Here is a 27,937-nt window from a genome sequence, read left to right as displayed (position 1 = left end):
GGTGAGAACGAGACCTTAAAGAGAGTGAGATATTGGAACAAAAAATATCTAGAGATGGAACAAAGACAGAGGTAAGGTAAGGGAGATATGACAGCATTTTCCAGATACCAATTAATTCTTGTTATCATCATTCACTATTCATTATCAATATCATCAATATGTTTACATTTTTTTTTGGGGGGGGGGGGATGGTGATTTTAAGATCTTCTTCTTCATTTTCTTAATATCATAACTGTTACATCTATCATTATTGTTATTGTTGTTATTATCACTACTACTACTACTACTACTACTACTACTACTACTACTACTACTACGGTTGTACTACTAGCATTGTTGCTATCACCAGCATTATCAGTGATTTTTATTCATCTTCATACATCACATTCGTCATCATCGTATTTGAGGCAGACTAGTGTTAGAATAATTAGTTAGCCTAAGTCAAATCCCGGCTAAATCTGTGTACACTTGTGACCATGATATGATGGAGGTGATCGTTACAACTAGCTTTAGTCGCAGAGGACTACAAGAAGCAAATTAGTCAAAATGTGATCGAATTCAAAACAAATACCACCACAGTTCCGCGACTGTCTGATGAGCTATTGACCATCCACCCATCCTAGTTGGTCATCTCGACAGAGTAAGAGAGGCTGCGGAACTGAAACCGCGCATATGCAGCACTTTCGTTTAAATTTTGGGAGGGTTATGTATTAAATCTCATTATGCCCAAGTCTCGATACTCATCTGCTTAGGAGTTCGAGAGAAAATTGAGGCCATAATCCTCCTAATAAGAGGAACCGACTTCTCTTCATCCAAGTCAATCTATCAAGTGGTTCTTTCATACTATGCAAAACATGAAACACTCGGGCAAGATAGCTCACAGGCAGCTTGAACAAGGTTGTTATTAGTAGTCTCCCATGCAATCTTACATAAGTTTCTATCATTCAGTTTCTTCAAACGTGTGTGACTACCTTTGTTCGACTAACGTTTTGCGCAGCGATAGGGCGACATTGTTTTTCAGCTCATCTCAATGCAATCATAACATACACTTATATATTTTTGCTTTTTATTTTAGGGTATATTTCTCTTTCGTGACGATCAAATGAACCGTGATTGGGAGGAAGGCGGAGCAAATTGGGAGTAGCGATGAAGTCTGAAGTCTGCCGCGTCTGACAAATATTGATAAAACAAGCAACACGTTTACAGGCCAGGGGGTCATGTCTTGGTCTAGCCCGGCTCGTCTGGAAGGTTTGCCGTGACGAATCGCGTGCAAACACGAATGAGCTCAACGAAGACATTCGTGTCGACATGACAAGAAGGAAGATGGAAGGAAATAGAGACGGGGCAGGTAATTTGGCTGAAGCAAACGGGAGGAAAAAAAATAAAACAGGGGGAAAACTAAGTACATGTAGATAGTGCGAGGGAGAGGGGAACAGAGGGGAAGGGGTGGGGTAGGAGCATTCTTGAAGGAGTGCAGAGAGTTAGGGCATCGTGGAAAGGGACACGCAAACGGTGCGTGAAAGTCACACAGAGGGTCCCACTGCGGCACTTACTTTCTGTCGAACGTGATGAAGTGCGGGTCGGTGAAGGAGTAGCACTGCGCAGTGGGTACATCACTCACTAGAACCTGGGAGGAAAGGGAAGAGAAAACAAGAGGGGGAGAACCAACTCATTAGGGAGTGAGGTCAGGGAACGCAGGATGCCTCGCAGCCATGGAAACCGCATCCAAATCTCATGGCGGTCTTTCAGGGCCTGCGAATATGGCCAATTAAATTGTTATCAAACTTTTCCAACCCCCGCAGTAGAAAATAAAATCTAATGAACTAGAGCAAAACCATGCATAAAACTTGAAGAATAGAGCTGAATATCATCAACACACAAATCATTTGTATGACCTCATCCCTTAAGGTCACACAGACATGAACAGTTTGACACGAACACGTTCGTTGTTGTGTTTTGTATGTTTAACGATGCCCTTGATTTCAATGCATGAATTGATTGACGTATGTTCAGAATACTACCGCGAAAACTCTCGACTTTCCGCATTTTCCCCTCCAGCAAACACATAACAACACTGAAGACATAAAAAGAACAGAAAATTTGCAATATGAAAGTATGCAACTCAAGATATAAACACCCAGTTTAAAAGTGCAGTGGCCATTTTCGAGAACGCAAGCAGCGAAATGATGTTCGAATGCATATAATTAGAAATCACTTTAGAATCTACAAGTTTTTGATGATGGTATTGTCCCTCCAAAGAGCTTTATGAATAGATGCCAACATGTTATTGAACGGTGAATACTGATTGATTCATTCTGTAATGCTCTCGATTGTCTTTGGAATATAATATTGACCATGTTGACTACGGGAAATTGAGTAACTTGAAAATTATCACTCTTTTTGGAAGCATATTTTCGGGTTTGTTTTTTTTTATCAAACCTTGATTCTTTCTTTTCCAACCCTGATTCTTTTTCTTTTTCTCTAGCTGAACTAACACAGATAAAAAAAAAGACACTGACGCTCAAAATTATTATTTTTTATTTGTTGTTCATTTTACTCTTATTGCTCTGATGTTTAGCTTTGTTTACTAGATTTTCAAAGGAAAAGACCGCGTCTCATTTTTTTTCTCAGTAAATTGCATTCTCCTTTATGTGTGTGACCTCAATCCATTTTCAAAATATCATGCACGTCATCGACACAACAGCAGATTCCAGCAGCAACAGCAGCAGCAACAACAGCAGCAGCAGCAGGAACAACAACAACAACAACAACAACAACAACAACAACAACAACAACAACAACAACAACAACAACAACAACAACAACACAACAGCAACAACAACACGAAAGCAACCAAACAACTAAAAAACAAACACGATATCCCTCACCTCCACGTCGCCTGGGTTAAAGCCACTCCAGAAGGGATCCGAACTAATCACGGGGCCGGTCACGATCTCGTTCTGAGTTCTTCCGTCGTGCTGGAAATCTGTCACGGCCGTGACGAACATGAAGGCCTGCCTGCATCTGGCGTCCGAAGAGCCGCACGATCGGGGCCGAAACTCGACGAAACATTCCGACAGCGCAATATCGTATCCACCCTGGGCGTCTTCGTCGGGGGTGAGAAATTAGAAGGAAATGACTGTTATCATTAGTTTTTATCATTCAATGCAAACCAGGCCACTTTAAAGAACTTGAAGTCAGTTCTACCGTTGTTAGCATCATTTGTGGATTCGAATCACTCATCACTTCCCTGATTTACGTTATTGACACGTGACTAACAACACTTGGGAATGCCATATCTGGAAGATGTTTAACACATCCCGTCGAATTGCAGATATTACAACTCAGTTTTTATGTCGTAGTTCTTAGCATGGCTTTGAGAGTCCTGTAAAAAAATAATAAAACAAAAAGCAATATATGGGGATCTATTGATGTCGTAAGGGAGTGATTTGTATGGATTTTATTTTCTGTTACCATTACTAATAGTCGAAAGCGGAATGAGCACCGAACACGAACGACTGGCGTCCTCGCAGTGGATGGGTACTGTGCTCTCGAACGCCACTAGATGGCGCTGTCCATCCTCTGCAATTTCCAGCGTCCCGGGGGACACCTGTACAGAGAGACACATTGCAAGGTGGTGGAAGTACAATGAATTGACCAGTGTGGCGATGGAAGGCTAACTGTGCTATAAATGTAGGTGAGAAGACACATTATAGTGAAGTTGACAGTCCCTCGAAAGACACAAGGAAGACGAAACTTGATGGGACTACCATTGTAAAAACTAACGCTATCGCCAAGGCCGAAGGCAGGGAAACAGAGAATATAGACAGACAGACATATAGATATTATAGAGAGATGGATACACAGAATGGAGGACGAGGGGAGGGTAAACTGTTAAGGTTCATACACGGATAGTCCAGACAGAAAGAAAGAAGAAGAGGAAGGGAAAGAGAGACAGAGAGGGAAAACGAAGGACTATTAATATCCTTGGTATATATTCTCGGAATGTACTGCTTTCTGTCTAGGAAATATCTTCATAATGCATGGTAATTTGTGGCCTCGCAGAAGCCAAGGCTGTATGTGCTATTGTTGACAGGTGGTAGCTGCTTCTACGTGTTCTGTACTTCCGAATACGTTTGGTATAATCATAACAACGCACGCACAATGCATGTCTTCTCCAGTCTCCACTCTTATGGCTATATAAATATCTGAACCTACGGTGACTAGCTGGCAGCACAGTATGTCATAGGAAATACTGCATGATATTTTTAATGTAATATGCCATGTTGACCACTGTTAATAAATACCAGGACATCTGAGAAACAGTCATGATGTAATCTCACCAAGGTTGTCTCGTGGCAAAGCTGCACATACCAGACCACGACGGATTTCCAGTCGAAAATTCTCATTTTGAAATCGACTCATTAATACCCTGATTAACTCAGGACCAGCAACCCATTAGAGCCTGAATATTTCGTCATGACGAGTTAATTAACCTCAAGGAAACCTTCACGACTGCACAGGCTCACACACACACACACACACACACACACGCACACACACACACACACACACACACACACACACACACACACACACACACACACACACACACACACACACACACACACACACGCACACGCACACACAATCCGAATGGGAGGGTAAGGTGGTGACAGTGGTGGTGGAGGAATGGGATTTTGGATTTTTGACCCCCTTGTTGGAACACACGTGCACATGGGTGTGCTGCATAGCTTTTGTTGCTTTGTAATTTGTTTGTTGTTTGTTGGCTGGTATTGAACAAAGTTAGAAGCAAATTTAGAGTGCAGAAAGCAGTCAATGCAACTCTCGCTCAAGAAACACACAGGGATTTATACAATGTGTTACTGTATTGAATGGGGCCGTCGTCCAAAACTACAAATAATGACAGTTACCAAATGGTTACAGTTACAGATATACTCAATAACAAGTAAAACAACGAGGTGTTTTCTTGAAGCTCTTCAACTCTCACTGAAAAACCGTTTGTGTGACACGAGACTGACTGTTGTCGTTGTTGTTTTTTTGAAAGAAGGCGCCGCTTATTATCAATGACACTATAAGGACACAGTCTCATTTTGTCTCGGAAACACACACACACACACACACACACACACACACACACAAACACACAAACGACGTTAAGTTAAATTTCAGAGAAATGTGAACTCACATCAGGCTTTTCGATCTCAACAAGATCTGAAAAAGAGACTTTCGCCTAAAAAAAATGGTAGAATACCGAACAGTATGTCGCAATACAAGTCATACATTGTAATTACAATCTACTGTTGGGGTAATGCGCAACACATCATCTGAACTACCATTGACTATGAAGAAGTCATCACACTCATGTCATCATGAATATTCCAATCCCGTCATTACCTTATTTAGTTCGTTTGGAGAGAAAATGAGTCCTTACGGCTCCTTTGGCGATCTTTCTTTTTTTTTAGGTCAAGTGGAAGGTATCTCGGATAGCTCACTCATCTAATGATGCAACTGACGTGACCTTCGGTGTGACGAGGTATCAATGAAACGCTAAACTCTCCCTTGGGAGGGAAAAGTGTTCTTACCGTGATCGTGATGTGGAACGGATCGCTCTCGATCGGGGGGCTTTTCAGCTGCCGCGTTTCGTTGAAGAACGCCTGGACCGTGCAGATCACCTGGGAGGAAACGGAGAGAGTGAGATTTATTCGTTACCATGGTAACCTGGATGACGAATGGCCGAGAGCTAAAACAGGACAGTTGGACGAATGCCTTTGCTACGTTAGCCGTAGCAGTTGTGGATGTTATTGATGACGACGACGATGATGATATCAGTGATGATTGAGGTGATCAATAATAGTGATGAATGATGACGATGACAAGAACAACATCGATAGCGACGATGAAGGTCGGGGTGAAAAACCCGATTATAATTCTGATTAAGGCATAATGAACACAAGAGTGTGAGAATTGAATAGAACAGAGAGGTACACGTTTTGAAATGTGTAGGGAGAGATGGTTCCATGACATTTGCTTCTGTGACAATTGTTCCAATGAAATATCTGCACGCTCAGCCAAACATAAGTTATTCCTCACAAACATAATCCTAACCCTAATCCTAATCCTCCCATGATATTAAACCTAAAACCCTATCACAACCGTGACCCTAACCATAGGTCCTTGGAGATGAGGGGTAAGAAGTAGCAGCGTTACACACTGCCAGGTGAGTATGATGCAGTGAAATGGGTCCAAGGATACTGGGAAGGGGATAAGGACCGTGTTCGTGTATTAAAAACGAAAATAACAACAACAAGCTCCGGAACGTGTTTCAACACCCAACGCAGAAAGAGTTTGAAACAATGCGATATGAATTTTCCATACTTGGAATTTGGTTAGTCCCAACGATGTCGACTATTGCACCTTAAGCTTCATTACAGCATTCTGGTACGGGATAAGAGGAAAAATGTACTATACTCTCAATATAAAGTTAATGATATTTTTTATTTTCACCTAATAAAGAAAACCTCTTACCCTCTCACTTCCTCCTCATGGCAGAATGAAACGTTCATACAGACAGACAAAAGAGGTACGTATGTGTTTTCATCCACCCAGAAAAAAACCAACAGAAACAAGTAAAGGAATACAGGTAGTGTGATTATAAGCAAAACTCTAAAATGGAGCCCAAGGTTTGAAATCAGAGGAGAGTGTGCTCGAGAGCAAGTGGTGGGGATGATGGAAGAATAGGATGTGCGCATGAGTAAACGAAGATGACAAGTGCGAAATGAGAAGCAAATGCGAAACCGTGTCTAAATGTGATTAGGAAGACAAGACAACACGTGTAGTCTCAAGAGGGGTGGGGGCCACTCAAACAACAATCATAGACAAAAGTCATCATTCTCTCAAAAGTGTGATGTATGCGGTTTTGCTGCGAAAAGAAAAAACTATAGACGTCTTTGGAGGACGTGGTGACAAAGTGCTACAATTCTTCCCGTAAGGAATTCTTCCCTAGAGTCTTAGACAATATAATTTGCATTGTCTTAAACTTGCAATGCCCCCCCCCCCTCCCCCCAAAAAGTAAAAAATGAAATAAAGAAGGCGAGTTGGAAAGACTAGCACGCGTGACAAGCAACATGAAAATGGTTTGTATCACTATACACTAGCCACGAGAAGGTCCGAGCATCATTGCACGCATGATCATAATAGTGACAGATACATCTCATGACTACTTTCGTGTAGACGGCACAAGAAGTTCATTAACGCATTAAGCACACATAAATAGGGAAATATCAATGACATGTTGCTTATAAAATCTGTCGCAGATGTCAGCACAATATCCTGTGTCACCTTCTTGCTCTGTCAGTTTTCATTTACGTATTTTTCAGTGCCATAGTTTCATGTGTGTGTGCGTGTTAGAGCATGGGAATGTACTTGTGTGATCCCCTGAAATAGCTGGGAGGGGGGGGGGGTGGAGAAAGAGGAGAAAAAGAAAGCGAGGTGGGGGGGAGAAGGGTCATTATTATATCTGCCCCCATGATTCTTACCTTGTCCCCAAGAGAGAAATGAGATCTGAGGTCCAGCGAGGCGAAGTTATCATAGGTGTCGTTCGACGTCAGTTCTTGGTACATTTCATCTGGTCCTGCCTGACAAAAGAAAAAGAAAAAACAAAAACAAAAATATCGTCATGGAAACAGGCGGAAGGCGACAGGGTGAAGAGATAATATGACGTAATTGCTATAAATAACTCATGTAGCAAATACCAAAGAATTAAAGTTTATATGATGAAACATATACCAGGTCTTTCACTGACCCATGCAGTGACATACCCATTCAATCTTTCATTGTTATTATTGATTCTTCGCCTTAATGAGTTAAGTAATAGTTCAGTCTGTGACATAATGGTTTACTTATTCATTAGTTATCCATTCGTAACAGTTTCAACATTGGAATAAAGAAACGGACAGATTTGAGTATGCGTATGGCTGGTGTATAGTTGAAGTACGTTGTCATACACTGATTTTACACAACAACCATATCAACGCCCTGTATCAAAAGTACGTATTTTAGTTAATACCCCTAAACTCCCCTGGCTAGCGCCAGGCCCGAGCTAAGTCGTAAAATTTTGAGTTTATGAATGGGTCGGGCCAAAGTGGCCCGTGCAAGGAGCGGACAATTTTGGCGCAGCTGAAGCTAGCACCAGGCACGGGCCAGGCTCGGCCCTGGTGCCAATCGAAGAGTTTATGAATGATAACTGTAGCAGTACCAGGCTCGGACCAAATTTCTTGCACGGTCAAAGGTCACAATTACCTGGCCATGCCCTCCGCCGGAGCGCGCGTTCAGTTGCCTTGGTAGTTATCCCTTACGTGGCCAAGTTCGTGAATGGGTCATTGTAAAAGCGCGGCTCTGCTGTAGTTACTGAACGCAATTTTTACTGCTTGGCACGGGCCAAATTAGCTCGGGCCAGGAGCTGGCCAAAAATGCATGAGTTACTGAAAGGGCTTTGTTACCCGGCCGTGCTTGACTGAAGCATATGACTCTGTAATTGCAGTTGTCCCCTCGGTTCCCCGTAAACCACCTGGGGATTTGATTCTTATTTGGTTTTCAAACGTGTTGTCAACAATCCAAAATCAAATTGTAATCGACGAAGCACTTTTGTTTTGTTTTTATTTTGTCGGGGAAAGACACACGAGGGGACGAACCCAGCCTGAGGACAACAGGGGAAAAAGGTGAGAGTCAGAACTATACGAGACCAGGAACGAGAAACAGGTGGCCGTCTAGACAACAGGTGATGATCACACAAATCTATCAGGTGATGCTATCGAACAGCCAGAACAACTAGACATCAAGAGCAAAAGGAATAAAAGCGACAATCGTCACGGAGCAACGTCTTCGTAGATTTAACACCTGTTTAGTACGAAAACCTACAAACTTGCTATATAAAACTGAAGTTCAGGTCGACTCTATAACCAATACAGGAAAAATCACACATGAGATCTGTGAAGTTTCAAACACAGGTCAATGAGACAAAACAAAAAACTACCCACCCCTAAACGACAAACAAACAAACAAACAAATAAACAAACAAATAAACAGAAATAACTGGGCAAGTAAGCATTCGTCACAATGGGGCGTTAACCAATAATACTGTGAGTACCATCACAGCTTCGTTAAGCCAAGGAGGTACTAGTAGTACCGCCTTGGGTAAACCCCAGAAACTTCCGTATTCCAAGGACTTTCAAAAATATAAATGTCTGACTATTCGCTGTCCATTCAAGGAGAATGAACATGGCGTGACATACCCCCTTTAACATATGACGGCGGGAGAGGGCCGGTAAATGGGAAATGATGTAATATCCCCCTGGTATCTTGTGATTACTAAGACCTTGGGGAGTGCTCATTACGGTAATCTATTGAAGAGAAGTCTAAAAAAGAGTGCCACCGCCCCCAGCATGTTTTCTATTCATGGCAGTATCGTGACATTCTGAGTAATACATTATCTCCCTGAACTTTCACCCCTCGCTTCCGGAAACTCTCTGATGGGTAAGCGACGTGGGTAGTGCTCCTGGATCATTCGAGTCCTGCCCGTTTAATCAATCCTTAGACTGCACGATTTTCATCATTACATACATTGCATACATTTTTGTAACTGTAATCATGAGTATAATGACGATGATTTTTAGCAGGAGCAGTATCATTACGACTAATGCGTTTAAACAGTGTTATCATTTCATTTCATTTCATTTCAGTTCAGTTCAGTTCACTTCCGTTCAGTTCAGTTCAGTTCGGTTCAGTTCCTTTCCTTTCCTTTCCTTTCATTTCAGTTCAGTTCAGTTCAGTTCAGTCCATTTCATTTCATTTCATTTCATTTCATTTCATTTCATTTCATTTCATTTCATTCCATCTCATCTCATTTCATTTCATTTCATTTCATTTCATTTCTTTCATTTCATTTCATTTCTTTCATTTCATTTCATTTCATTTCATTTCATTTCTTTCTCTTTTTTATTTCAATAAATTATACGCAAGAGTAAGCTCGCTGAAATAGATGACGATGGCATGAAATATGGGACAAGCAATTTCAGGTTGAAAAACAAAAACGAGGTTCGATTGGAAAGCCCCCACAACAAATCAAATGAAACCGGGCTTCTTTAGGCCGACCCTTTAACTCCGAGGTCCGTTTTGACATTTTTTGGATCCAACCAGTAAAGCTTATATGGAGCAGGAGATTTACGGTTACCAGCTTCGATGCCAACATACCAACATGCAATTTCCCGATCTATATACCAGATGACATTCATTTCCCTGATGACAGGTTTTCGTCCCTTTAAGAAAAATACGAGTTACTAATATTTAGTCATTATTGAATGAATTTGAATGATAATTTCTTCAACACTAATTGCTTCTGTTTCGGGGGACAAGGGAGTGAATTTATGATAACAGTTTATCGCGTGACACATTCTACATCATCTGTAAGTAAATCAACTCAGGGAGCAAAGAAAGCATAAAAATGTTCCCAAGAGAGACAGCATGTCCCAATTTTCCAAGGCGCAGGTTTAAGTTGTCACTCGCCAAATTACTAGGAAATCGCACCCCAACGTAAATCACATCTATATCATCAGGACTGCGCAGGAAATGTGATGTGGACATCAAGAGAGTAAAGGAAATAGATGAGGAGCGGGGAGGGTAGTTTCTATTAAAAATTGAGCAATTTCTGGTGATAAGAAGTTTAAAAGCGTCACTAATATCAACCGGCGGCTTCTGTTAATCCATCATCACGGTGCCAAATGATTGTCGTATTATGCACAAAATCCACCCACTGAATCTCTCTCTCTCTCATAAAGGATTTTAACGAGCTCATAAGGGATATTGGGAATGTACACAAACGTCAGCAGAAAAGGAAACATCACGGGCATTCGTTATCACGTTCCAACTAAGACAAAATGGCTAGTAGTTGTGTTGTCTTATTGGTACTGGTCGGACAGTTCCTGACCAGTAAAATCGTTTTCGGACCAGTAACTTTTTTCATTAATGGACCAGCAAAAAAAAAAATGAAAAAACTGGGTACCAACTGATCCGACAGAAAGGTCTGACAAGTAGGGGAAAATGGGTTAGTGTGCAGCCTTGGTTAAGATGTTTGAAACACATGCTAATGAAGATGCGGCTGGCTGTGAGGAAAAAAAAAATACAAATGTTATTCTGCACATGCGTAGTCCATGGTAGGTGTTTCCATCCTCCAACCGGGGAGGAGGCGCGTCATAAGCACAAGAGTCGCACATCTGAAAACTCGCTAATATTAAGGAGGTATCACAGTCAGTTAGTGGCAATGGCACATGCACTTTACGAGAGGCAATAATGCCATCATTTCACAACTCTTCCAGCAGTAAGTAGGCCTATTCAAAAGCATGATCAAGTCAAGAATACATCTTACTCATTTTATGTTAAAAAGGGATAGTTTAGATTTGAGTAGGCCTACACTTTAATGGGGTTTCTGAGTTGATGACATAGGCCTAATCACCTCTGCTAATAGAGTACGATTATGTGCGTGCGATTCATCCCATTAATTCGTGAAATACAAAGAGTCCGATTGTGATAAAATCTCAGCCAGTCAGTTCATCACACACCCAAATTAAGGCCAATTTGAACAAAGTTTGGAATTGCACTGATTTAATAAGCTTAGTTTCTGAGGCGATTAACGGTGTTAGTTGCAGGAGTTCCGTAGTTATTGGTAAGTTAATTAGCAAGTCTTAAAAGTCCAGGAGAAGAGCGAATTCCTTTACGATAAACTGAACGAGAAACTTTCAGCAAGGACAACTTGCAGAAACTTTTTTTAAATGCCGCTACAAAAACTGATATTATAAGCCTACTGTGTCTGCTTGGAAAATAGCTTTGGTTTGACCAAACGAAGATGAACAAGTTCTCATCAATATCATCAGTGCCAAGGTGTCCATATTTTCAAATGGATTTGTTTGGTATTTACCACGCAAACCATGTAATGATTATTTTGCAAATGAGCACATGATTAAAAAGAAATCGTAAACAAAATAATCTGGGACAGTACGAACACCTCCATGACGCAAGCAATCATTATACCTCTTGAGTTATCAACCAACTGTAGAAGTAGGGCCTACTTGGCTGGTTAGCGTTTCAATTTGTGCCAGGCACTGGTTTGGTTATTGAGGGTAAAAGGTATACAAGTGAATCGACAGTCCCGCTTCACGGAATCGGCAGTCACGCTTTACTTTTTTTTTTCTTTCGACGGGATGAGTTGCCCCTACAGGCCTATACCCTTTTAATCAAGAAACAAGAAAAGTCGGGGCTCTAATGAAATAAACAAACAAATCAAAATATCACAGGTGCCACCTTGCTTTTTTTTCTAATTTGATTTCTGACAAATACGCTTTTCCTCTGAGATTTTCTTGGTGCAAAACAAGCAAACGTTGCCTTTTTCCTTGCTACAATAAAAAAAAAAGAAAGGAAAGATATACATGGTGAGAAAAAAAAAGACAACCTCAATTACGCATTTCTCCAGCGTAAGTAACTTAATTCAGATTTACAGTTCTGAAATACAGCTGTAACCCCTCTCCCACTCATGTAGTAAGTTAAGGGGAACTAGGTAGGGTTAAGCAGGTCTGGGCCCGACTGCGCCTTACCTTACAATCTCCAAACTGGTAATCATAATGAAATTATCAGAAAGAGTAGGGGGCAACAAAAGAACAATTTTCCATGAAAAGAAATCTGGTAGGAAGAGACAGAGGGAGAGGACGGTTTGTTGTCAAAGGTCAGAAAGGATTTAAGCTCTTTTTTTTACGGTTGACGACGAATAAATGTGATCCTCTCTGAACGGTCCGACAGGCTTTTGTCCTAAAGAAGAGACGAGCAGCACTAGCAGACGGTTAATCCCGTGCGGAAAGGCATTTATTACAAAATGTCTGCAAACATTAGGAAAGTGTAATCAGTGTTTCGCACACCATTTCCTCCCAACACACAAAAAAAAATTCAAATCCCAAATCAATGTCCACCATTCGCCATAATCATGCGATTAAAGACAATGATGATGGTAAGAGTTGTTTATGCCGAATTGATTTTATTACTGTACATGTATTTAGCGATACCAGTGGATATGGATTTACAGCAGCAATGATAAACCAATTCACTATTTCAGCCTCTCTCCCTGTATTCGTGACTATTTCTGACATGCGTACAACTTCGAAAGGAACCACACATTGATGGACTGACAAAAAAGACCAACAATCTAACAATCTTTGATCTTTTCGTTTCGAAGTATTCCAGCTGCGTCTTCCGTTACAAAATTGTATTGTGAATGTATTTTGTATGTATGTACGCATGTATCTTTTTTATTTTTAGTCGCTTTTATGTTGTATATTATATCATTATTTATGTTTATTATACAGTTGCAATAGGGTGCACCTTACCCGACAAGCGTTTGCTTCTTATAGGTGTCACCCAAATGAATCCCTGTAATATTTACCTTGTTTTATATCCGAAATAAATGTGAATTGAATTGAATTGAATTGAAATTGACTGTGCTAGTTAATTTCAATTTTATAATTCTTATCTTGTTATGAATCTTTTTTTTACAACTGTTGTTATGCGCTTTAAAGTGACATTCTAGACGATTTTCATAATTTAACATAATGTAGTACATAAATCGACAACTGCATAAAATATAGATTTGTGGAATTTATTGTGGTTCTTGAGCAGAGAAACAATACTTTGAAAAACCTTAAACAAATTACACTGAACAAGGATGATGACATAGGAGGTTCACATATTTCAGAAATGTAGCAGTGTAATTCCATTACAATACCGCTTGCTTGCGAGTTCACCTGTGAATAATCTATGCATGCGTTCTTCTTTTGTTCTGCTTACCTTGAGCCCCAACTCTGACATGCATTCTCATGGTGACTCTGCCATGTCATCATCCTTGTTCATTGCAATTTGTTCTAAATTTTGAAAATATTCTTATTCTTCATCCCAATTATCACAAATTCTGAAACTCTTTCCTCAGTATAACTAACTTATAGTTGTTCAAAATGTAAAAATCTGAAAATCATCCGGAGGTCTCCTTTAAGCTGCAAGGTCTTGCATGAAAGTAACCTGTATCAAATACCATCTCTGTCACTAACTGAATAAAATCTTAACTAATGCTTGCAGGTTGCAATCTCACATGAGGATAAATGAGATTGCGAGGTCAAAGGTCAAATCAGACATTACAGGTAAGAGTTAAGCAGGATGTAGTGAACTGTCAAACCTTGAACCACGTGACGGTGTATCCCTTGGTCGAGTGCTCACGTGACTCGAGGCCCCTGAACGAGCATCGCAGTTCCACCGTGCGTCCGAAATGAGTTGGAGTGATTTGGGGAAGACCTAGAATTGCCGGGAAACTTTCTGAGATGGGGAAAAAAAAGGAAAAAAGAAGGATCATGATAGATGAATGACATTCACAACTTTCTGAAGATTCAGTTACCTGCACTGAGTACTGCTATCACGGTTACAGCTTGTTATTCCGAAGGTTCGTTATTCCGAAGGCTCTTCAGTCCGAAGATTCGTTATTCCGAAGGTTCGTTATTCCGCAGGCTCTTCAGTCCGAAGATTCGTTATTCCGAAGGTTCGTTATTCCGGATTTCATTTTCGGATTAACAAATCTTCGGAATAACGAACCTTAGGAATAACGCCACAAATGTTAGGATTAACGGACCCTTTTTCATTTTCGGATTAACGAACCTCTAGGTAAAGAATTTGTGTGTTTCGGATTAACGAACCTTCGGAATTACGAACCTTCGGAATAACGAACCTTTGGAATAACGAACAGCACCCACTATCACGACCCTGCACTTACTCGTACCATACATACTCTCCCTCTCACCGCAATAAAAATATCACTCAAACACTGACAAGTCAAAACCCTATGCACTCCGTTCTTTCTCACTATTTTCATTGTCGTGTTCACTTTAGATACAATTTATAATCTCAATACTTACAACTGTGATTAAATATATGAACATGGTTCTGATGATTTGAATAATGACATTCATAAGATTAGCTGTTTGTATTTTGATATCGTTATATTGAAACTATTCAAGCTAGAAACGATGCTCGAAAAAAAGTGACTCCATTGTTCCCATTTGACCGACTTGGCGAAATATCGGTCGGATTAAAAAAAAAAAAAAAAAATCATGTTGCATATGCTACCAGATAATCTAAACCACCCACACACAATGTGTACGTTAACAAATCGAAAATCATTGTTAACCATCTACCATCATGCACTGCCAAACCATAGGCCTACTTAGTATACATGACTTAGGTCTATGGTCAAACGATTCCTTTTTTCATATCTTGTCCTTTCCCACCTTTGTTTCCCACCTTTGTCCATCTCGCTATTGTATGTAATGATTGCATATCAACGAATGTGTTTCCCAGTAATGGGCGAATAATTTTATGGAAGTGCGTCCGTACGCGAATGCGTGCGTGAATGTGTGCGCGCGTCAATTCCCCAAGACATTTCGGCTTGAATGATGTTCGACTGGCATTTTGTTTGTTTTCTTGCGTTCTCTCTCAAAGTTAGAGAGGAAAAAGAAATAATGAGTAACGATTCTCCATGTACAGAAAGCTGTCTGCGTATTGATTCATTTCCTGCAGAAAACATCTTCGGGGGATACATGATACACGCGATTCGTTGTTCTTGTTCTTGTGCATCTTCTTCTTTGAAGAAAGAGGAAACTGTTGAACAGTCGTCGAATTTCCAATTCAAGAGTTTCTCGTATTGAATGTCACCGAGGGGCCTACTATCAGGGAGGTGAGAGGAAACACTCACCTCCCTGCTACTATCAAGTCTTGGCATCCACTAGCTGTTTTCGACTCTTATTTTTTGACCCAGTTCGGGCAAGAAAATCTCACTATCTCTCACCTTGGGCGTTAACAAAAGTGCGGGAGAGTGGAAATATCGCGTCATTCAAGCAATTGCTGACATTTTCTCCTGTTATTCGAGATGAATGAAAACTACGACTCTAAAAATACCGAGATCCACCATTTTTCCCCCTACAGCCGATCTCGAATAGTATCTACAATGTCCTTCCTCCCACTGTAGCCAACTAATAGAAGGTAACTAGGTTGACTCGATTCCCTTCTGAGGTTCACATTTGCTACTCTTTCCTCTCCGGGCGTTAAAGGGATCATATAGATTTGGTTGAGACTTAACTTCAGGTTTTTAACATTCTTTTTTTTTTGTGAGATAATGAGAAACCTCTTATGAAATATGAAAGAGCATGTAATTCCATGAGTAATTCAACGTTCATAGGATGAAAATTGGTTTTGAAATGGCTGATATATTCCAAACAGAGCGATATTAATAAAATGTGGGGCCTACCTTTTATTACGATCGTTTTGTTTTACCTTGTTTTTGGATGTTTCAGCCATTCCAAACCCGATTTTCATCAAATAAACTTAAAATGGTATGCTCTGTACTATTTCATAAGTGTTTTCTTGGTATCTCGCGAAAAAGTTAAAAAGTCCAATTTTCATCCCCACCAATACTGTACCATCCCTTTGAGATAATCACGTACAGTAAACCGCATGTTCAAGATTGCATTGAAAAAAAAATGAAACAAAACTATCAAATTGTGTCCAAAGAAATGACAGGGAATCGGAATAGAATGGCCATTCACTTTCAAACCTCACAATAATATTCTCACATGATATATGTACATTAATAAAATGTAGGCCCTACAACTTTTTTTTTTTTTTGCTTGAGCAACAACGAAAAGGTGATACATGCATACGTTATGTAAATTAGATGCATGGGTGTCTATTTTCTGTGCTAGTTATCAAAACTTTAGCGCTATTCCAACATACAGACGTAATGTTCTGGAGGGCACTTTATGGACTCGTCCTTATTCTATCGTGGCTTGATTCTATTTGAAGGAGTGCAAACTAATGTGGCTTGGCTGTATTTGGAGGATGGGGAAGTCACGTCGGGCAGGAATAACCTTCACCGGAATCAACAAGCGCCCAACTCCAGAGAAAGGGAATGATGAACGTGATGCAGTCTTCTTCCTCCCCCGTCTCCTTCCCGCCTCAAACTCATCTCATCTTCCTTCTGCAACATCTCATAAGAACCTCCTCTTTTCCCTTCATTCCCTCCCATCCCTCCCCCTCCCTCCCACTCCCTATCTTCAGTCATCCGCCAATACCCCGTCCTCATGGTCCTTATGGCCCACCCCCTGGAACTATCATATTCTTAACAGTCATAATCATGATTCGCATTGCGAAAGTAAACATGAAACATGTGATGAAAGTGAATCAGTTCTAGAAAACAGGAGAACAATTTCTGTTTGAAAACTCCGCTCGAGAAAGACCTGATAAACAACAATAACACTAACAAACAAAAAACAAATGAATAAAAACACACAAATGGTGAAAGGCGATGTTGTGCGGTGGACGTTTGAACCAATTAAATATTAGTCTGAAAATACAGAGTAGGGGGCTACAATTTTGCAAATACAACAGTAAAATTTGATGGAAATCGGACAAAGATATATCATGGAAGTGATAAAGCTTTGATGATTAAAATTGCCATAGTGTTTGTACATAAAATCTTGAATTGTCTTTTTTTTTTTCAAACGCAATCATATTTCAGCCTCAAATCCTATAGCTGACTGATCACTATTTTGAAGTTATTCAGCCAGGAATAACAGTACGTTTTACACCTTTATAACAGGATAATTTCATTTCTTCATTACTTTATACATAATCAAAAGAATTGTGGTGATGAATCACAAGTTCACTCACTGCATATTCATATCAACTATTAGAGAACTGTTTTGAAAATTAGTGAAACAACTAAAAACAAACAAACAAACAAGCACACAAACAATTTGTAACTTCCTCATTTTTAGTCCGATTTTAATCAAAGTATGATTGTCACAGTTGTGCTTATTCAGTTCTCCTCTTTCCTTTCAGACTTTCAGCTGGTCCAGAGCAACTTTTAAAGACAAATGGATATGTGTTTCTGGGTTCGAATCGCGCTGATATATATGTACATCTTCTGACGGGATGTTCTCCCCACTAACGCTCCTCATGACACAGGTGAGCACAATAAGTGCACCTTAAAGGGATCTACAGTTTTGGTTGAGACCTAATTTCAGGTTTCTAACATTTTTTGGTGAGATAAGGAGAATCCTCTTATAAACTATGAAAGAGTATGTACTTCTATGAGGAATTCAACATTTATTTGATGAAAATTGGTTTTGAAATGGCTGAGATATCCAAAAAAGAGCGATTCTAATAAAGTGTGGGACCCACACTTTATTACGATCGCTTTGTTTTACTTTGTTTTTGGATGTTTCAGCCATTTCAAACCCGATTTTCATCAAATGAACTTTGAATTCCTCTTAAAATGGTATGCTCTGTACTCTATCATAAGTGTTTTCTTGGTATCTCGCAAAAAGTTAAAAGCCCAATTTTCATCTTCACCAATACTGTACCATCCCTTTAAGCTGGGGTGACTGTACTACAAAGGAGGTGTGATACCTCCTTGGCACCGCCAATCAAGAACCTCTGAAATTATTATTTTTCTTCGCTGGTTAACATGCCTCTTCGTATTAAGCCGCACAAAGGAGGAATAACACACTCTCCCATCTACCCTTCTGAAGATTTTTCTCATCACTTTTCGAATGAGGTCCACATTTATACGGCTGGTGTAAATTTAATGTCACTCTCGTGTGTAAAACGTAAAATGAACTGTTATCGCCATCTGATCGCAGACACCTGCACACAATTTACCAGACAACCTAGAAACGACACCATACCAGGAGAACATTTCAAATCTCTCGCGAAAACAAAACAAAACAAGAACAGTTACTGATGTTAGCAACTGCATTCGGTGTGTCTCACGAGAGATAACGTAGTTAAAAGAGTTTGCAGGTTAAAAAGAAAGAGATAAAAAATGTAGAGCAGTAAAATAAGAGATAAACATGGATTTGAAACAGGAAACGTGTAGAAAGAGAGAAGGAGGTGAGGAGAAGGTAATCAATGTGAGTAGTGGGAGGCCCGATTGAATTTAAACCTGAACGTGCAAGTGATTTCGTTAATTGATTGTGTCCAACATTCTGGTGGGGATTGAATCTGCGAGTGGATCCAAGAGATACGCGTTTTATTCAGCGGGTTGATAAGGGGTGCCGACCAGCCGATACAGATATCGCTGGATCAGGGGTGATGAAATGTTGCTGATGTATGGAGGCACAGGCATGGGGGTGATGGGGGTTGTCTCGGATGGGGTGTAGCGGGTAAGGGAGGAGGTTACCAATCAAGCTAGACAAAACAGGTCTGGAGGGGACAATCGTGAGACCGTGCAGGAAGGGGGATCGGGGTCAGGATATCCGAAATATCCGCCACCTGAGGGAGCGCAAGCTTGGAACGTTACCAGCCGAATATCCGAAAGAACATAAATCAAACACGGTTTGGTATGAGACTCAGAGCAATCGACGGAATGGAGGGATAAACACGTCCGCAACGGAGTCATATTATATATTATCATATTTGCTCTTTTTGCCAATCATTCCAAGTTTGCGACTAGTCAGGATTCCGCTGGTACAAGTATTTCATTTCTTGAGTATTGCATGCAGCACGCACATCAATCGCACACAGATCACGAAAGCAGCAAACTAACAACACCATTAATATAGGTTTTCCCGGCCAATTTCGCACTTTTGTCAGTCCATTTGATAAAAGGTTATTTCAATTTAGCGAAAATCCTCGTCACTGCACATTCTGTCATTCGAAATTGCAAGTTGGTCGTTCAATTTAGCATTTCGATCAATGAAATTTGCACATGTGCCTTTCGAATTCGTAAAACGAGCATTCAAATTGGCACGTGCTCTTCAGTCATTCAAATTCGCCAACACTGGCCGAAAGGGGTATTTCAGTCATTCAATTTCGCGTATGGGCAGTCAAATTCCTAACATGTTCATTCAAATTAACGTCATGTTGTTTCTTTCTTGAAAAGGTGATAACATTTAAACGCGTATTTCTATGTGACTTTTTGTTTCATCCACGCACTGTTAACCCTATAAAGCCCAAGGGGGGGGGGGGGGCACATTGTGCCCCCCCTACCAGATTTTCGTTTGCCACTCCTTCGCCCTTTATTCGATTTCAACCAAATTTGGTGACTTTTCCTAAAATCTTATTACGAACATTTTGATATATAATTTAGCTATATTTGATGTTGCTGGTTGCCATGGCAACCATAAACTGACAACCATGTCAGTCAGATTTTGCATCTTTTTTCTGTTCCCATTTCATTTAACAGCATTACAGTGTATGAAATGGGTGTTTCTTGGCTGAAATTTGTTGAAGGAGCAACATTCGAAGTAATTATGGTCCTGGAAAGTTTTTCTTATTATTTCCTTTGTTTTTATTTGACAAAGGCATAACAATAGATATAATAGAGATAATTGAAAACAATGATATTTTCTAAAGGTTGTCCTTATATTTTGAGTTATTTTGATTCCTTCACCCAAGTTATGCCTCTGATATCATTAGTTTATCATATTATCAATTTGCAATCTCAAAATTCCAGTATTATGCAAATATGAAATGTCATAACTATACATGTACCCATCGCATACATTTCATCTCAGGTCTCATAATGTATCACTATGTTGATATGAATAGCGCCCCCATGTGGTGACCTTGAGAAATTTCAACCATAACAAATAATGAAATTCCACTTGCTTATCATTTGTGGCAAATATGAAAATGATTGGTCTATAATAAGACATATATAATGGGGATAAAGAAATTATACAGAAAAATCATGTTTTTAGCATATTTCCTATGTATTTCTTTATATTTTGGTAAATAGCGCCCTCCATGGGTGACCTTGTGAAAATTCAAATGTACGGTCATGTAGAGTATGAGTTACTCTACCCACGTGCCTAATATGACGATGATACATCAAATAATAAAAAAGTTATATAGGGGGCACAATGTGCCCCCCCCCCCCTTGGGCCTGCGAGGGGTCAAAATAGCTTGGGCTTAATAGGGTTAAGCAGTAAAAGTATCATATTTTTTTACCATATATAACTCGAGTTTGTTGTTCTGTAACGCCCCTTCTCTTTCATACATGTTATTTTAGGCCTACATGTACCAATACTACAGATTAACTTCATCTTCTTACAGTCATGACAGCACAAGTTAGATACAGACGTATTTCTCAAGAAGACAGAAAAATAATTATAGGAACATTAAATGATGATCATAACCTCGACTTCCTAGAACTGGCCGACACACTCGGAATAAAGCACTCAACGGCCAGATAAGTTGTGGCCACATGATGCACTATATCTTCGGACTGGAAGAACCACTAAGCACATTAATGAAGGAAAAAAAAAACGGTTGCCAAAATCTCTAAAATAAGTACGAAAATATAAAATGTAATGGCGCTTGCAAAACAATAACTATGTTGACAAAAAAAAAAATGAAGAAAGAACCAAAGCATAAACATGCGTGCTAAATTGACTGCAAAAGATGTTAAATTGGATGCCCAAAAATGAATTTGAATGAACGAGTGCGGCATGTCCGTGATCACGTGACTATATCATTCTAAACTGAATGAAAGAATAACGAAATGGTGCTTGTTCTACGAATTTCAATTGAAAAAGTGTTAATTAGAATGAGGCTAAAGGTAATTTGAATGCTCCGAAATAAATTTGAATGAAGAGATCATAAAATTGAACTACCGAACATGTCATCTACGCTAAATTTCGCTAAATTGAATGCAGCAATTAGGAATTGGACTGACAAAAGTGCGAAATTGGCCGGGAAAACCTATACTAATATGTCTTGTTAACAACGCGGTGTGAATGGCTATGTTATCTTAAAAAATTGTCGAACCATTTTGGAGAGGATGGGGCTGGTAAAAAGAAGACCCTCCGGTTTAAAAAAAAAAAAAAAAAAAACACCACACACACACACACACACACACACACACACACACACATTAGCTGACTGCTAGATGATGTATGAAGGTATGAATGGCTAACGACATATACCAGCTATTGAAAAAAATAGTTACGCCGACAAATATGGAGTATACACAAATATCGCATCAACGATAACGCAATTCCGCATTTGTTTATTCTAACTCAACGGGCTACTCACCTACCTATTTTTGTTAGATTGTTGTTATTATCATTAGCTTGCGATTAGTTTCAACCGCAACTTTTTATGGGTTTTGGTTTCTTCACAAGTCATGGAAACTGGTAGCAAATATGGCATACAAAATTGACGTTCATGATTTTCTTTTTATTTTGTTCAATTTCGCTCTGAAAGACCCGCTACTTGCATATACATGTCTAACTGTCTCTTTGCAGGCCATTTGTTTTTTACATTCTGCAATGGACCCTACATTTGGTCAGAAATGTGGAAGAAAAACAAGATTTCTGAAAAGAGAAGTAGGCAAAGTTATATACTGCGTAATTGGCAAAAAAAAATTCTGGGCAATTTGTTTTCTATTCAACGATGCCAGTTTGCCCATTCACAAAACTCTCTAGACTATCCATTCTCCCCTTCTCATGGATTGAGAAAGTTGCTGCACTTAAGTGGCTGCAAAAGCCAATAATCATACGCTACCTCCGTGAAGGCTCTGATTGACTCTTGTATTTGCCAGTTGTGACACACTTTTGTCTCTGTTTTCCGGATTTCATCCATTCGGTGCTTCTGAAAGAGGTCAAACAGCTTTATGGCATTTGGAGGGTGGAGAATGTCACACACACACAAAAAAGGGGGCGGGCCTCAGAAAAAAAAAATGTTAAAAAGATGGTATCCTTGTACCGTCTCCTCTTTGTGCTGGGTACAGTCATGTAACAATGGCTTTGATTGGCTGAAACTTGTCTCCTGTGAGAGCCCTGTCTGCTGTCTGTTTGTTTGTATGTACCGCGCTCTATATTTTCGTCCGTTCAGTTGCGTTGCAGAAGGTCGTATCTCGCTTAAATGAAAAAAAAAAATGTGTGAGCTGCGAAGGAAACATCCGCGTGTACTAGTAGTAGCAGTCTGCAAAACTAGAAGGAAGATCAGGCGACGCCGATTTTCGCCAAATGATAATCTCACTTTGTGGCGATGTGTTTTGATTGTTAGAGCACAATTACCTCCTCTGGAATTATTGTTCGTATGGTAAGGTCAGAAATCGAATTCAGATACTTTCATCCAATCTCTCTTTGATAACGGAATAGCATCAATTCCTTCTACAACCAATATCAGAATGGGAGAACATTGAAGCGTAAAATATAAAAGATACAAACATCCTCAAGAAAAAAAAAAGAAACCCACATCTTTCAAATCAAATAATTGCAATGAGAACATCCATAGCAAGCAGGAAAAAAATAAAAGAAAACCTCACTACCATAAAGAATAACATTAATGATAACTACAGTACTACAACTACTACTAATGATGATGATGATGATGATGATGATAATGATGTTGATGATGATAATAATAATAATAATAATAATAATAATAATAATCATAATAATAATAATAATAGTATTAATAATAATAATAATAACAACAATAATAATACCAATGATAATAATTAAGGAAAAATGTGAAAGAAGAAGGTTTCATCATCATAACAAATTTTACATAGTAATTATGTATCACTATTAACATAATAATGATGATATTGATCAATAATGATGATAATGACACGAATTACGATATTTGCTGTGATGTCTCCCTAACCATAGCTCTGTCTTCTCCCAATTTCTGTTTTTATCTATTGTTTCTTTTTCATTCCCATGCATATCTCGTCTCTTTCCAATCTTGTCTCACCAAATTAATCACTTTCGCGCGGGGATTTCACCATGTCCAGCAAACCCCATCCGTGTTTTTTGTATTACTCCTTATTCTTCACCATGTCCACCCCTTTCGTCTATGCAACCGCTCTCTACTTGATTTCCTCGATTACCTCGTTCAATTACGAGTGTTGTTTAGCTCCTCCTCCCCCCCCCCCCCCTCCCCATGTTATCCTTTCTCTGTTTGGAAATCTCCAGTGCCTTGATTATCGACGTTTGAACATGTAACTCCATGGTTTGAAATCAATTGACTCAAAATCTAATGCATTGGGAAAGTTTGAGGAAAGTTAGACATTCTGCTCAGAAGTTTTTGCTTTTATCCACGTGCTTTAATCCCACGCACCATACAAAAGTGGATTAACATGAAAACTGTATCGGACACTGTACATACGCGGACTCATAAAAACTGCCGCGGACAGTGCATTCGTTGTTCTTTTTACCTTCAAAAACACAAAACAGAAATCCACCCATTCATTTCAAATCTTTCTCTCTCTTTGTTCTGTATTCACTGAAGTTACCTCAAAACTCATAATAGTCGGAAGTACTCGAAGGAATTTGTCCCTTAAAGGGATGGTATAATTTTGGTTGAGACGGGGCTTCACAGTTTCCAATTTTTTTTTTTTGTGAGATAATGGAAAACCACTTATGAAAAACGAAAGGACTTACGATTCTTTGAGGAACTCAGTTTATTCGATGAAAATTGGTTTTGAAATGGCTGAGATATCTAGAAGCAAAGAGGTCCTAATAAAAGGTGGCACCCACCGTTTATTAGGACCACTTTGTTTTACTTTGCTTAAGGATATCACATCCATTTCAAAACAGATTTTCATCAAATAAATGTTGAACACCTCTAGGAATCGTATGCTCTTTCATATTTCATAAGTGGTTTCTAACTACATTATAATCTCGCAAAGAACAAAGATAAAAAATGAGAACCTCCCCATCTCAACCCAAAACTAAACCATCCTTTAACCGTTGTTTGCAGTCGAGGAGTAGAGCTCTTAATAAGCCATGCGATTGTACGGGGAAAACAGACAGACATACACTGACTGGTCTGTTGTGAGAAAACTAAATTCTGACTTCTTTAGAGACTAATCATGGTCACATTCACCTGCTCGCAAAGCCCGGATAATCCGTCGTCGGAGACGGTTTACTCTCGGTCATCATTGTCAATGCATTTTTAGACTCCTTTCAAGGTATTCTAAACGCTGTTTCCGCCACGAGGCACGATCTTTATTCAGACTACATTACTCGTATTACAAAGGGAAAGGAACCATCTCCCCCCCCCCCCAAAAAAAAAGAATAGAGAAAGAAGAGGAGGACAGAGTGAGAGAAAAAAAAAGAAAATAAAAAGAGGGTGAAGTATATGTGTGCATGACTGCGAAGACGAAAATAGGCACATATTTTATCTGATGAAAATTCTGGACAGAGTAAAGCAAAATGTAGAGATAAGATAAAATAAATATAATATAGGATAGAATATAAGATAGTGAGAGATTCTACGCATGTATTGTCTTTTCAAGAGTGCAGATTTTTTTTAATCTTGATCAAAGCATATTGAATGCTTCCTTCTCGTTTTGAAAACGCAGAAATCAAGTCAATCAAACTGAATCAAATGTGATGACACCCGAAGAATAAAAAAAGGAAATCAACTTTATGCCTAAAACTAAAAATTACAAATTTTGTTTCAGACCGTTGATTGGGATGGTGCACTTTGCCCACAGACATTGATATCATGTACTATTGAGGATGATAATTTCTTAAGATATCATGAATATTGCGATTGATTTCACTTTCCTGATGTAACCCTCAATGCATTCGTTAGCATATTGTGAACGCACAAGCTGCGTAGTTTATTACTCTCGCTTTCTTTTTCAACGGGGTGTTCGCAAAATTTGGTTCGTTGCCAGATAACAAACGAAAGGGGAAAATACACTCGTAATGTGATAACGAATAATGCCAGCTTCGATTCGTATCAACCGTTCCAAAATAGCGTAAAACGCGGCACGGTTCTCTGGTTTATGTGCAATTTCCTGTGATTTGTAAGCCACGTTCCTGACAAAAAAAAAAATCTTGTCGTCGCAGAGTGGACAAATGTTACGACTGCGTAAAGAAATGCCCAGATTGTGCTGATAACTCCTCCACAAGATTTTATTTTGTCTCCAGTTAACATTTGAAATGATAAAAAGCGACGCCTGTAAATAATTTTTGATACTTCCAATAAAGGCTTGTTCTCTCTTAGTCACACGAACGCAAGCTGCTTCGAAGCTTCAATTCCAACATAAACTTCGTGACTACCCTACATCATTCATTACATCCTACCTGAAGGCCTACATTATATCATTATTCCTACGTTACTAGCATCACAATTTTTGTCATCACTGTCAAAGAGAATAATCATCAACATCACCAAGGATGTAGCCTTGTGCCTTGTATCGTTGTAGTCATCATGATCACCTCTCTTTTCCTTCCTGCTTTAACTTTATCTCCACCATCTCGGCCAATATTTTCCCTTTCGTCATCATTTTCTTCTTTTCCGCCTCCTCCTCCTCCTGCTTTCTTCTCTTTCTTCTTCGTCATCCTCGCCTTTGTCGTCTTCTTCTTCTTCTTCTTCTTCTTCTTCTTCTTCTTCTTCTTCTCCTACTGTGTCTTCTTGTTCACCTTCCTCTCCTTAATTCCTCCTCCTTTTTCGTCTTCCTTTTCTCGTTCCCCTTTTCTTTCCTGGTTATTTTTATCTTCTTCTCTTTTTTTTCGTTTCACTCTTCAATGCCACCAACGTTATCGTTATCATAATGATACCCACCCCCCCCCCAAATAAAAAAGTTTGTATATTTCTTTGTTCTTTAATTTCTTTGATAGAACAAAGTGGAGAGAGTATAACACAAAACTTGTAAAGAGGGAAAGCGGAGTTCATGTGGAGGTTGATGAGGGAGGATGAATACTACGTTCATACAATTACCATGACAACAGGCGCAACTAATTGAGACAGTCATCGGAGTGGTATAGAGATTGAGTGGTTAAATTTCTGCATTACTTACCCCTACACGGCACGAAGCCATCAGGCGAGATTTCTCCTGGTCCACATTTTTCCCGTGCATCTGAATAGATATGACACAACAAAAATAACGATGATGAATCTACTTCTACTGCTAATACTACGCTTAGTACTACCACTACTACTTTTACTACTACTAGTGATGATAATGACAATAATGTCAATCTTGACGATGCTGATAGAATAACAAATTTACGAAATTAATGGTAATAATAATGACAATGGTAATAATGATAGTAAAAATAATACCGCTGTTGATAGTACTACTACTGACTAGAGCAGCCACGAATACCACATCTGTTGCTTTCAATGTTGCCACTATTGCTTCAGATACTTCTACTACTACTACAGCATCCACTACAAACCAGCCACCCGCAACCTTTGTTCAGGGAGGTGTGTTATTGATGCATGTTCTGGTTTATGCAACTCGTGGTAGAGGCATTGCGCTTCAATCTCTTTGACAACTACTTTGGGGGTACATACGACAAAGTGATAATGTTCATGCAGACTGAATGGTTTATCAAGGGCTTGGGGGATGAATTATACAGGAAGCCAGGGAGGTGGGGAGTAGGAGAGGAAATAAGAGGTGAGCTGGATGGCAGAGCTGCATCATTTTAATATAAAAGAAAGACCTTGATCGTCTATGGCCAATCCTTGATGTCTAGAAAATGCCTGGTTAAAGGACACTCCCTTTTCTCTTTTTCGTTTTCTTTCCATAATTTGATGGTGTGGTCAGAAAGTGCAACAGTCAAAGCAGATCAAATCAAATCAAAATCGAAGAAATGTGAGGCTATATCATCACTCCTCCAATAAGTCCTCGCCGTGAAATATCGAGAGAACAACGATGCGGGAGTCCCGGTGGCTTAGCGGATAAGAATCCCGACTCCCAGTCGGAGGACCCGAGTTCGATTCCCGTACCACTGCTTTACGTCCTTGGACAAGATGTTTTTACCCACCATATTCCTCTCCACCCAGGTGTATAAATGAGTAC

General features: G+C 39.5%; 1 protein-coding gene across 1 annotated transcript in view; it reads right to left on the bottom strand.

Moving 5' to 3' along the window:
* LOC139727825 (von Willebrand factor D and EGF domain-containing protein-like) overlaps positions 1-27,937 on the bottom strand; it is a gene marked incomplete at its 3' end in the record, with an annotated part of 123,229 nt that overhangs the window by 39,155 nt on the left and 56,137 nt on the right. Inside the window, exons 4-10 of the mRNA XM_071638798.1 lie at positions 26,930-26,989; positions 14,288-14,424; positions 7,560-7,658; positions 5,607-5,696; positions 3,475-3,610; positions 2,889-3,106; positions 1,554-1,627 (exon numbers count right to left, since the gene is read on the bottom strand). Coding sequence (XP_071494899.1) covers positions 1,554-1,627; positions 2,889-3,106; positions 3,475-3,610; positions 5,607-5,696; positions 7,560-7,658; positions 14,288-14,424; positions 26,930-26,989 — 814 coding nt within the window. The remainder of the gene's footprint in view (positions 1-1,553; positions 1,628-2,888; positions 3,107-3,474; positions 3,611-5,606; positions 5,697-7,559; positions 7,659-14,287; positions 14,425-26,929; positions 26,990-27,937) is intronic.

The sequence above is a fragment of the Diadema antillarum genome, unplaced genomic scaffold (assembly GCF_040938485.1).
Source record: "Diadema antillarum isolate AM-2024a unplaced genomic scaffold, OU_Dant_1.0 seq00000155_RagTag, whole genome shotgun sequence".
NCBI classification, from domain to species: domain Eukaryota; kingdom Metazoa; phylum Echinodermata; class Echinoidea; order Diadematoida; family Diadematidae; genus Diadema; species Diadema antillarum.
This window is presented reverse-complemented; position numbering and strand designations above follow the sequence as displayed.